The sequence below is a fragment of the Mandrillus leucophaeus genome, unplaced genomic scaffold, assembly GCF_000951045.1.
Source record: "Mandrillus leucophaeus isolate KB7577 unplaced genomic scaffold, Mleu.le_1.0 Scaffold1344, whole genome shotgun sequence".
NCBI classification, from domain to species: domain Eukaryota; kingdom Metazoa; phylum Chordata; class Mammalia; order Primates; family Cercopithecidae; genus Mandrillus; species Mandrillus leucophaeus.
Genome location: NW_012101304.1, coordinates 204337 through 216344, shown reverse-complemented (window position 1 = coordinate 216344; position 12008 = coordinate 204337). Strand labels below are relative to the sequence as shown.

At 39.5% G+C, this 12008-nt stretch overlaps 1 protein-coding gene across 1 annotated transcript in view; it reads left to right on the top strand.

Moving 5' to 3' along the window:
• MUC19 (mucin 19, oligomeric) overlaps window positions 1-12008 on the top strand; it is a 205316-nt gene that overhangs the window by 158988 nt on the left and 34320 nt on the right. Inside the window, 25 exon segments of the mRNA XM_011973120.1 lie at window positions 105-158; window positions 812-865; window positions 1634-1687; window positions 1829-1882; window positions 2313-2345; window positions 2614-2667; window positions 2811-2864; window positions 3733-3786; window positions 4829-4876; window positions 5014-5067; window positions 5566-5619; window positions 5718-5771; window positions 6541-6594; window positions 6745-6798; window positions 7543-7596; window positions 7751-7801; window positions 8674-8727; window positions 9229-9261; window positions 9527-9580; window positions 9718-9771; window positions 10289-10333; window positions 10431-10484; window positions 10950-10994; window positions 11421-11474; window positions 11886-11918. Coding sequence (XP_011828510.1) covers window positions 105-158; window positions 812-865; window positions 1634-1687; window positions 1829-1882; window positions 2313-2345; window positions 2614-2667; window positions 2811-2864; window positions 3733-3786; window positions 4829-4876; window positions 5014-5067; window positions 5566-5619; window positions 5718-5771; window positions 6541-6594; window positions 6745-6798; window positions 7543-7596; window positions 7751-7801; window positions 8674-8727; window positions 9229-9261; window positions 9527-9580; window positions 9718-9771; window positions 10289-10333; window positions 10431-10484; window positions 10950-10994; window positions 11421-11474; window positions 11886-11918 — 1260 coding nt within the window.

Genomic DNA, 12008 nt, shown 5'->3' with positions numbered 1-12008 from the left:
GAAAGGGCTCCTCAATGAGGTATCTGCCTGGGTGATCCTACCATACTGTTCTCAGATTCTCCTAATCTTTGCCCTCACTGCTGTTCTTTTTCCCTGTTTTGCAGAGGCCACAACTTCTTTGGGAAAAAGTGGAATAACAAGAGCTGAAATAATCACAGGTGAGTTCTGTTAAGGAACGAAGTGTACTTTGTTATAATTTCACATGTCTTGCTTGAAATATGACAAAATTTTTTGAATTTTCCATATTTGGCATATTAGGCAAAAATTTAGATGTTCAAAATTTAACATTAATAAATATAGGTCAGACACTTCAACATTTTCTCCTTGTTTCTTGTGCCTTGGCTCTAAAGTCCCTTTATCAGGATATCATAGGGCCCATTCCCTGACAGCTATATGTGTGACTCGGGCTCAAATCTATCTTTCTCTATCTAAACCCTAAAAAATGGAACTTGGTGGTAGAGGACTTTCTCTGTAAACTTGCTGAGGGAATTATAGTTTATGTGAATAATATATGGATTGACCCTTAAAATAGAAACAGCAGAGAAATATATTTTCTGTTGTATTGAAGAAAAAAGTTTTTTTTTTTCTTTAAGAGCCTATGCTTATATCATAAGGCACAACAAATTGACCAACTGCTTATGATCCTTTCCTATCTGGGGTACTACTGAGGGCATTTCTGGCAGAACTCTGAAAGATGGAAGTGTCCACACAGGTCAGGCACCTTCAGAACATGGCCTCTTGGCCAGTACAGCTTATGAGACCCCAGAATGTCCTGTGCAGTCTTCATACCTCCAATTCCTTTCTCTCTCAGAGGCCACAACTTTCTCAGGAGGTAGCGGGGTCACCCGAGCAGGATTACCCAGAGGTGAGCCCGGCAGGCCCAGACCTGGGGCTCTCATCATCTCTCTGTCGGGGTGGGTACAGGGAACAAATAATATGAAGGCATTTGAAGGAAGGGCTTGCATTTTCTCCTCAGCCATATTGTGTCATATCAACCTTGGTTAGTTATTGGACTTGTAAATTTCATGACTTGGATTGTCAGCCAAGCTGTCTGCACTATTCTAGTTTATGGAGACATTATTTTTTTCTAATTAAACATATTAGAAAATATTTCATATATTACAACCTTCCAGGACTTCCTATTCCCCTTACCCAGCCTTTCCACTCACAGCTTGATACTTTTTATCATTTTTCTCATATACTTACACATGATGTTGATTTCCTCTCTCCCCTCACTAGAAAGCTTCAGGAAGACAACTGATTATTAAAATGCCCCAAGTTGTATCACACAGTCCTACTTATAAATATAAACAATGAATTATATCTCCTGTAGGTACCTCTGTCACACCAGAGGGATATGTTCCTGGAAAGAAAACAGGTCAGGGTGATTTAAAGCCCTATTTCCCCCTTGCCTTAGTAAAAGTGTATCCCAGCAGCAAGCTATCCATCGTGTGGGCCTGGAAAATCAAGTGCTAGGAAGGTGATCATTTTCCATTCTCTATAGAAATGCTGTCTACAGGAGAGGGCTTCCAGTGCTTTAGGGCTACGTTGATGGTTCAAGCTTAACTGGAGACAAAATGCTCTATTCCTTTATTTCCTTCCCCCCCACTTTTTTTTTTTTTTGACATTTTAGGTACCACTGGAGAATTGTCTGGAAAGACAATTATATCTGGAAGTTTTAACACAAGTAGCTTAACAAGAAGTAAATTCTTATTTAATGTCAGATGTCATATTTCTTTTATGACTTCTATGATACAGTAATATCCTAATATCTTCTTCCAGTATTCTAAATTCCCAGCCTTTTTCATTCTCTTCTTTCTTCTGTCAGAGGCCACCACTTCCACAGAAGGGACAGGTACTTCTGGAACTGAATTCAAAACTGGTGAGAAGAAGCAACCCATGATCTGGCATCATAATTATAATTATGGCATCATAATTATGAAGAGTCTCAAGCTTTTCTTGAGAGAGTTTGTGTTTATTTTATTTAGGACATTGCAAGTGATTCAAAATAGATTTGCTGGTGGAGATACATTTTTAAAAAATCTACTAATTCTAAAATGGAGCATTACTGTTCCATTTCTGAGGATGGGATGGAATTTCTCCATTTGTGTTACAACTGTTGCTAGCAGTTTAGGAGGAATTCAGAAAGTTTTCCGTGTGTGTATGTGAAACAGTAAAGAGTCCCATGGACCCAGGATGCATGCATTTACAAGTGTATATATGAATAAAAATGCTGACTCAGTATGTTTTTTCTTATGTCTCAAGTTTTAATACATTTAAGCCATCTTTTCCCTCCTCTTTCTCCCTCACAGCAGGCATCACTTCTGTCTCAGGGAAACAAGCAGGTGAGTATTGGGGAAATGCATCTAGTTTTGTTTTATCAAATTTCCAGGTGTGCCTGAAGTTGGGAATATTTTCTATGTGCTTTGGTTTGAATTGTTGAAAGCAGGCAAATACATGTAGTTCACCATTTGCCTCGTGCTCAGAGAGAGATTTCTGTGGTGGCATATAAATAAATAAATACATACATACATAGAGCATATTCCTTTTAGATTCGGTTCTTCATTTGACTTACTCATGCACCATGATCACCTCAGTCTCTTTGTGTTTCAGGCACCTCTGGGGTATCTCTTGCCACAACAGTTGCCCCTGGAAGTTTCAGCACAGGTGAGTCCACAGTGTGGTGGGGAATCCTTTCATGGGTACTTGCTATGATAATATGCCTTTCCTTTTGGTGCTTTTATGCAGAATAACTACCTTTCCATTTTAAGTCCCCTAAATCTTTTCTATTTATGTTCTTCCTTTCTCAGTGGCCACAACTTCTTCTGGAGCAAGTGGAATAACAGGGGCTGGCCCCACCTCAGGTAAGCACTGATGAACCACTACCTGCCTCCCAGTGGACCACGTTGCCTGAATTGCATCTACTGTTTGTACTCTCTGTGAAGAGCATTTTCTGAAGAAAGATTATCACATAGGCAGGATTTTACCTAATAACTAAAGGCCAGACACTCAACCTTTTAACCTTCTTTTCCTCTGCTTCAAGGAGACTTCACCATGGAGCCAAGGCACTGAGATTCAGTTAGGAGATTGAAGATAAATGTTTTTCTTCCTCTCATTGATATTTAAATGAAGTGATTGAGTTATTGACATTTTATTCATTAAATATTCCATGAGATATAAATGATGTGTAGAAAACATACACAGATTAACTCCTGCTTCTAGAAACCTCTGAAGAGAGCTTGTTGACACCTTGAGGAAACGCATAGTTTTCTTATCCCATCCTAGGCCATTTTCTTTCTCATTATGGGTAAAGAATTGAGATATTGATTCCTATTTCTAATCCCACACTGGAATTATTACACACTGGTAGTCACTAGCAGAATTTTTTCTCATGAAAAGTCTAATTCTTAAAGCAATAAATTAATGATGTTAATAGTAATGAGCGTATTGATCATTTATGATTTCCTTGCTATATACATATCGTATATGGCCTTTATATACCTTATTACCATCGCAACTACCTAAGGTCCAAAGAAGATCCATGAGTTAAAAATGGACAATTAAACTTGTGTCTTGAAGATAAACACTTTTACATGGAAAAGGGCTTCTTTTCTGACTTAGTGGTAGATGATAAGACATTTTGAATTGTATTTGTCTCACGTAGTCTCATCAGCTTAACTCACCTGTCTTCCTTCATACTCAATTAATTTTGGTTTTCTCTCCATCTTTAAGAGACCACAGCTTCCCTAGGAGGAAGTGGTACCACCGGAGCAGGAATAAAATCAGGTGAAGATTTGGGTATTTTCATTATTTATTGTTAGAGTTTGATTCCAAGTTCATGGATTTCTTAGGGAAAACAAGCCTTTTATTTTGAAATATTACATTATGTAAAATGCGCAAAGATAAAGCAAAAATCCCTTTCATGTGGAATGCAGTTTTTATATCCTTTGGGGGCTATAGTATTTCAGGGAAACCAGCAATACTTTTTGGATTCGGATTTGAAACCACTTGGCCCCAAAGTTCCTAATGGCTTTCCCTTCTCAGGGACTAACCCTTGGGTTCTAGGCCTCTTGAGAGAGCAGATATAATAGCTCTGGCTCTGAAATGGTTCTTCCTGTGAAAAGAGCTTAGTCTGTGTTACATTACAGTACTGATTTTTATTCAGCAGAGAAATCATTAAGATGTCACATTTTAGTTCAAAGAAAAAATTCTAAATCTTTCTTCTTCTTCCTTCTCTGCCTCCTCCTCCTTTTTCTTGTCTTCCTGTTCCTCTGTCTTCCTTTTCTGCTGTTCCTTTCTTCTCCTCCTTCTCTACCTAATCCTCTTTCTTCTTCTTTTTCTCTCTCTTCTTCATCCTTTTTCTCCTCTTCCTTCTCGTTTTTCTCCTCCTCTCCTCTGCTTCCTCCTCTTGCTTCTTCTCCCCCGGCTTCTTTTTTTCCTCCTCTGCCTCGTCCTTCTCTTCTTTCTCTTCCTTCTCCTCTTCCTACTCCTCTTATCTTCTTCCTCCTCCTTCTCTTCTCCCTTCTTTTTCTTTTCGTTAGGAGCCACTACTGGAGCACCAGGAAGTAAAACAGGTAAATATGGAAAAAGCCTTTGATATGACCTTTAATCTTGGCAAAGATTGGCAGGTATATTGGCCATGGTGTTAAACTTGGCTTCACAAAGGCAAATGGTAGACATGAAATACGTCTATATTTCTGTCAGTTATAGGTTCAGAAAGTATCTTTTGCTGTTTCAAAGTCACAGATAGACTTGTTACCGACATTCTTCCAGGGATCACAAAATTGTTCCTGTGTTGGTCTTTTTCTTTTTTCCCACCTAGGCACAGCTGCAGGTTCCTCTGGTACAACAGTTGCCCCTGGGAGCTCCAACTCAGGTAAAGCACCAGGCTAGGAGGAACCACTGCTTTGGAAGGGCTCCTCAGTGAGTTGTCTGCCTGGGTGATCCTACCATACTCTTCTCAGATTCTTCAAATCTTTGTCCTCATTGTTATTCCTCTTCTCTCATTTGCAGAAGCTACAACTTCTATAGGAGAAAATGGAAAAACAAGTGGGGAAATAATCACAGGTGAGCTCCGTTAAGGAACTAAGTGTACTTTGTAATAACTTCCCATGTCTCACTTGAAATACAGCAAAATTCTTTGGCTTTTCAACATTTGGCGTATTACAAATATTTAGCAGATGTTCAATATTTAACATCAATAGATAGGGTTCCAACACTTCAATGTTCCCTCCTTGTGTCTTGTTCCCTGTGTCAAAGGCCTCTTCATCAGGCTAGCATGGGGCCCATTCCTTTGCAGTTATAGAGGTGACTTGGCCTGAATCTATCTCCCTGTAACTAAATCCTAAAAAAGGATCTCAGTGGTGGAGGACTTTCAGTGTAAACTCGTTGAGGGAATTATATGTTCCACGAGCAATATATGGATAAATTCTTAAAACTAGAAAGCCCAGAGAAATAAATGTACTGGTATATTGAAGAAACAAAGTTATTATCTTTCCTTTAAGATCCCATGCCCATTTCATGAGAAGCAACAGATTGATCAGCTGACCACCTTTCTTATTTCAGGTACTACTGAGGGCACCTCTGGCAAAGTTCTGGAACCTGGAAGTGCTCACACAGGTCAGGAATTCTGAATATGGCCCCTTAGGCAATATCAGCTTTGGGAAACTCAGAATGTCCTGTCCAATCTTTATAATTCCAATTCCTTTCTCTCTCAGAGGCCACAACTTTCCCAGGAGGCAGTGGGACCACCCGAGCAGGACCACCAGGAGGTGAGCTTGTCAAGCTGAGGCCTGGGGCTCTCATCAGCTCTTGATCTGGGTGGCTGCAGTGAACAGTAATGAACAGTAATGCAGTGAAAGTCTTTTGAGGGAGGGTCCTCCATTTTCTCTGTGGCCATAGTTTGTCATATCAACCTGGTCAGTTATTCTGCTTGTGAATTCATGACCTCAGGTGTCTCAGTCAGGCTGTCTTTGATGTCCTGGCTTATGGAAACAATTTTTTTCTGATTGTTTGAGAGTATCTTGCATATATTCCAACTTTCCAGGACTTTCAACTCTCCTTACCCAGTTTTCCTTTCTACCCACGGTTTGAGACACTTTCTATCATTTTTCTCTTTTACTTACACATGATATTTGTTTCCTCTCTCCCCTCCTATAAAACTTCATGAAAACAACTGATTATTAAAATGCTCCAAGTTGTATCAAAGAGTCCTGCTTATAAGTATAGAATTGTGCTTTGTTTCTCCTGTAGGCACCTCTGTTACGCCAGGGGGATATGTTCGTGGAAGGGAAACAGGTCAGGGTGATTTAAGCCCAATTCTTCCCTTGCCTCATAGAGAAAGGGAAACCCAGTAGCAACACACACAGCCCAGGTTGGCCTGGAAAATCAAGTGCTTGGAGATTGCTCATTTTCCATTCTCTATAGGGATAGTGTCCTCAGGAAAGGGCTTCCAGTACTTTAGGGCCACACACGGATGCTTCCAAGCTAACCTGGGGAGATAATGATCTATTACTCCATTTCCCTTTTTTGGCATTTTAGGTACCACTGGAGAATTGTCTGGAACGACCATTATATCTGGAAGTTCTAACACAGGTAGCTTAACAAGAAGGGAATGCTTCTTATTTCATGCCAGATGTCATGATATCTCTTTTAGAGCTGCTATTATAAAAGAATACCCCAATATCCTCTGTGGTATTCCAAATTCCCGGATGTCACTATTCTCCTACTTTTTTTTTCCCTCAGAGGCCACAACTTCCACAAAAGGGACTGGTACTTCTGGAACTGGCTTCAAAACTGGTAAGAATCAACAGTCCATGATTTAGGGTCATCAAGATTAGGAATCAAGCTTCTCCTAAGAGTGTTTATATTTTATTTAGGTACATTGCAAGTAATTAAAAATGAATTTGCTATAGAGATAACTTTTTTTGGAAATCTACTAATTCTAGAATTGAGCCTCACTGCTTCAGGTCTGAGAATGGGTTGAGATGTCTCCCGCGGTATTACACTTATCACCAGAATTGGCGCTGGAATTCAGAATGTTTTCCGTGTGTGTGTGTGAGTGTGTGTGTGTGAAATAGAAAAAAAGCCCATGGAACCAGGATGCATGCATGCATATGTGTGTATCTGTATATGGATAAAACTTTGCTTTGCCAATATTTTGTCCTAGATCTAGTTTGCAGCACATTTAAAACTTATTTCCCCTACTTTCTATCTCATAGCAGGCATCACTGCAGTGCCATGGGGAGCAAGTTTGTCAGCCTTAGGGAAATGCATCTAGTTTCCCTTTTATTAAATTTCCAGGAGAAGCACCTGAAGTTGCAAACAGTATTTCTCTATTTGCTTTGGTTATGAATTGTCGAATGCAAGCAAATACACTTAGTTCACCCTCTGCCATAACCTCAAAAAGAGAGATTTCAGTTATGGCAAATAAATACATTATATCCCTTTCAGAGAGTCAGGTCTTCACTTGACTTACTGAGTCATAATGGTCAGTAAGTCAAATGAAGACCTGACTCTAAAAGAGATATAATGTGTTTTTAGGTACCTCTGCGGTGGCACCTGGCACAACAGTTGCCCCTGGAAGTTTCAGCACAGGTGAGTCCACAGTTTCTTTACTGATTCCACAGGAATCGTTTCTTGAGTGCTTGCTACAATAATGTCTTTCCTTTGGTGCTTATATGCAGAAGCACCACCATTCCATCCCTAGGCCCCTGAATCTTTTTCATTTATGTCCCTCCTCTCTCAGTAGCCACAATTTCTCCTGGAGCAAGTAGAACCACTGGGGCTGGACCCGCTGAAGGTAACCACTGATGAACTACTAACTGCTTCCCAGTAGACAAGGTTATCTGAATGACATCTGCTGTTTGTGCCTCCTGTGAAGAGCATTTTCTGAACACAGATTACTGGATAGGCAGGATTTTACGTAATAACCAAATGTCAGATCCTCAGACTCTTTTATCTTCCTTTCCTCTGCCTCAAAGTGACTTCAGCATGGAGCTAAGGCACTGAGAATCAGTTGAGTGATTAGAAAGAAATATCTTACTCTGATTGATATCTAAAGGAAGTAATTGAGTTTTTGGAATGGTTGTCATTAAATATTCCATGAGATGTAAATGGTGTGAAGAACATATATAAATTAACTCTTGATTCTAGAACCTCTGAAAAGAGCTTGTTGACATGCTGAGAAAACATGGCTCCCTTACCCCATCGTAGGTCATTTTTTTCTCATTATGGGTAAAGATTGAGATATTGATTCCCATTGTTCTCTAATACCAAGTTCATTTTTGGTAGCCACTGGCAAAATTCTTGCACATGAAAAGTATAATATTTAAAGCAATAAATAATGATGATAATAGTGAGCATATCTATCATTTATGCGTTCCTTACTATATATGCTTTTTTATTAAGAATTTTACATATCTTATTCCAATTAAGAAATAACTAAGGTCCAACTAAGAACCATGTGAGTTAAAATGTTTTATCTCCCCATTTTAACAATTAAATGTACGTATTAAATGTTTCCATCACTTTTACAGTCAGTAGGTCTTCTTTTCTGAATTAATAGTAGGTGACAAGACATTTTGAATTGGGCTTATCTCATGTAGTGACATCCACTTGCTCATCCCTCTTCCTTAATACTGAATTAATTTTAGTTTTCTTTTCATCTTTAAGAAACCACAACTTCCCTAGGAGGAGGTGGCACCACTGGAGCAGAAATAAAATCAGGTAGACTTTAGGGTATTTATATTTATTGTTGTATTTTGATAGATTTTGTAGAGAAAAACATTTTTAATGATCTTTTAATTTTGAAATAATTTTAAGTTACAGAAAATTTGCATTGATAATGCAAAAATCACCTTAATGTGGAAGTGGTTTTAAATTTCCTTTAAAGCTGTAATATTTTAAGGGGAACAGAGATTCTTCTTGGATTTGGATTTGTAAATATGTGGGCCCAAATTTCCTAAAAGCTTTTTCTTTTTCAGATACTAACCTCAGGGGTCTAGGACTCTGCAGAGGAGGGTTACAATAACAGCTCTGGCTCTGAAATGGTTTTCCCTTTGAAAAGAGCATAGTCTATGTAACATTAGTGTACTAGCTTCAAATCAGTGTAGAAATCATTAAGATGCCCATATTTTAGTTTGGAGATAAAAATTCAAAAATATTTTCTCTTCCTTATTTCTCTTTCTTTCCTCCTCCTTCTTCTCCTTCTCTTTTTCTTTTCATTAGGAGCCACCTCCGGAGCACCAGGAAGTAAGACAGGTAAACTTGGGAAAGCCTTTCAAATGACCTTCAACATTGGCAAAAAAAAAAAAAAAAAAAAAAGGACAAGCATATTAGCCATTGTGTTAACCTCGGCCTTGCCAAGGAACACAATACACATGAAAAATGCCTCTCCTGTCAGTTATAGGGCCAGGAAGCATCTTTTCCTGCTCTGAAGTCACAGATGGACATGCTGTCAGCTGCATTCTTTCAAGGGTCATAAAAGGGTCTCTATGTTGATCTTTCTCTTTTCTTTCCTATCTAGGCACAGCTGGAGTGCCCTCTGTGACAACAGTTGCCCCTGGAAGCTCTAACTCAGGTAAAGCACCAGACTGGGAGGAACCAGTACTTGGAAAGGGCTCCCCAGTGAGGTGTCTGCCTGGGTGATCCTACCATGCTTTTCTCAGATTCTTCAAGTCTTTGCCCTCACTGCTATTCTTTTTCCCTCTTTTGCAGAGGCCATGACTGCTTTAAGAGAAAGTGGAAAAACAAGAGCTGAAATAACCACAGGTGAGCTCAGTTAAGGAACTAAGTATACATTGCTATGATTTTCCATGTCTTGCTAGAATATGGCAAAATCTGAATTTCCCATATTTGGCATATTAGAAAAACATTTAGCAGATGATCAATATTTAACATCAATAAATATAGTTCAGACACATCAACATTTCCTCCTTTGTGTCTTGTGCTGTGGGTCTAAGGACCCTTCATCAGGGCATCATGGAGCCCATTCCCTGACGGTTATAGAGGTGATGTGGGCCCAAATCTCTCTATCTGTAACAATACCCTAAATAAGGAACTCCATGGTAGAAGACTTTCTCTATAAACTTGCCAAAGGAACTATATGTTCCATGGGCAGTATATGGATTAACTCTTAAAAACAAAACAAAACAAAACAAGACAAAAACTCTAGAGAAATAAATTTTCTGGTGTGTTTAATAAAAAATGTTTTTTTCTATAGGAGTCTATAGCCGTTTCATTAATGACAACAGACTGACCAACTAATCACAATCCTCTCTTATTTCAGGTACTACTGAGGGCAAAACTCTGGCAGCTGGAAGTACCCACACAGGTCAGGAATTCTGAACATGGCACCCTGGGCAATACAGCTTATGGGGCCCCAGAATGTCCTGTGCAGTCTTCATACATCCAATTCCTTTCTTTCTCAGAGGCCACAACTTTCTCAGGAGGCAGCGGAACCACCCGAGCAGGACCATCAGGAGGTGAGCTTGTTAGGCTGAGGCCTGAGGCTCTCATCATCTCTCTCTCTGGGTGGATACAGGGAACAAATAATGTGAAGGCTTTTGAGGGAGGGGGATTTTCTCTGGGGCCCTATTGTGTCCTATATGTGGTCAGTTATTCTGCTTGTGATTCCATGATCTCAGATGGCTCAGCCAGGCTGTCTTCAGTATCTTGACTTATGGAGACATTTTTTTCTGATATGATGAGGCTTGGGAGTCTATTATACTTATCCCATCCTTCCAGAATGTCCAGCTGTCCTTTACCCAATTTACCTTTCCACCCACAGCTGGACACTTTCTATCCTTTTTCTCATTTAGCTATACATGATGTTGATTTTCTCTCTCCCCTCATGAGAAAACTTTGTGAAGTCAACGATTATTTAAATGCCCCTAGCTGTATCAAAGAGTCCTGCTTAAGGTTAAAACCATGCTGTATTTCTCCTGTAGGCACTTCTGGCACATCAGAAGGATATGTCCCTGGAAGGGAAACAGGTCAGGGTGATTTAAACCCTAGTCTACCTTTGCCTTATAGTAAAAGGGAAACCCAGCAGCAACACATCCATCTCAGTTTGGCCAAGGAAAATGAAGTGCTAGAAGTTGTTCATTTTCCATTCACTATAGAGACAGAGTATCCTCAGGAAAGGGCTTCCAGTGCTTTAGGGCCACATTGATGCTTCCAAGCATAAATGGGGAGAAAATATTGCTGCATTTACCCCTTTTTCTTTTTAGGAGAATCTTCTGGAACAACCATTATATCTGGGAGTTCTAACACACATAGCTTAACAAGAATAAAGTGCCTCATATTTAATGTCAGATGTAATGATATCTCTTTTAGGGTTGCTGTGATAAAATAACGCCCCAGTATCTCCTCTCAGTATTCCAAATTCACAGACTTCCCTACTCTATTTCTTTCCTCAGAGCCCACAACTTCCATTGAAGAGACTGGTCCTTCCAGAACTGTATTCAAAACTGGTGAGACTAAAAAGCACATAATTTGGGGTCATCTAGATTAGGTCTTTTTCCTTGAGGGTGTTTGTGGTTTTTATAGGCACTGCAAGTGATTCAATATAGGTTTGTTACTAGGGAGAAATCCTTTTTGAAAGGCTACTTATTGTAAAATTGAGTCTCCCTCTATTGAGGCTGAGGATGGGAAGGGTTTTCCCGTTGTGTTACTATTACCACCAGCATTTGAGCTGGAAGCCAGATAGTTTTCTGTGTGTACATGTGTGAATGTGTGTGAGGTAGGAAAGAGCCCCATGGAACCAGGGTGCATGCATGCATATGTGTGTATGTATCTTACAATTGGCTTTCCCAAAATGTTCTCCAACATCTGAAGTTTCAACACATTTAAATCTTTTTTCTTTCTTCTTACGTACCTCACAGTAGGCATCACTTCGGTCCCAGGGAGGCAAGCAGGTGAGCATCGAGAAAATGCATCTAGTTTCCCTTTTATCAACTTTGTAGTTGTGCTTAAAGTTGGAAACATTTTCTATGTGCTTTGGTTAT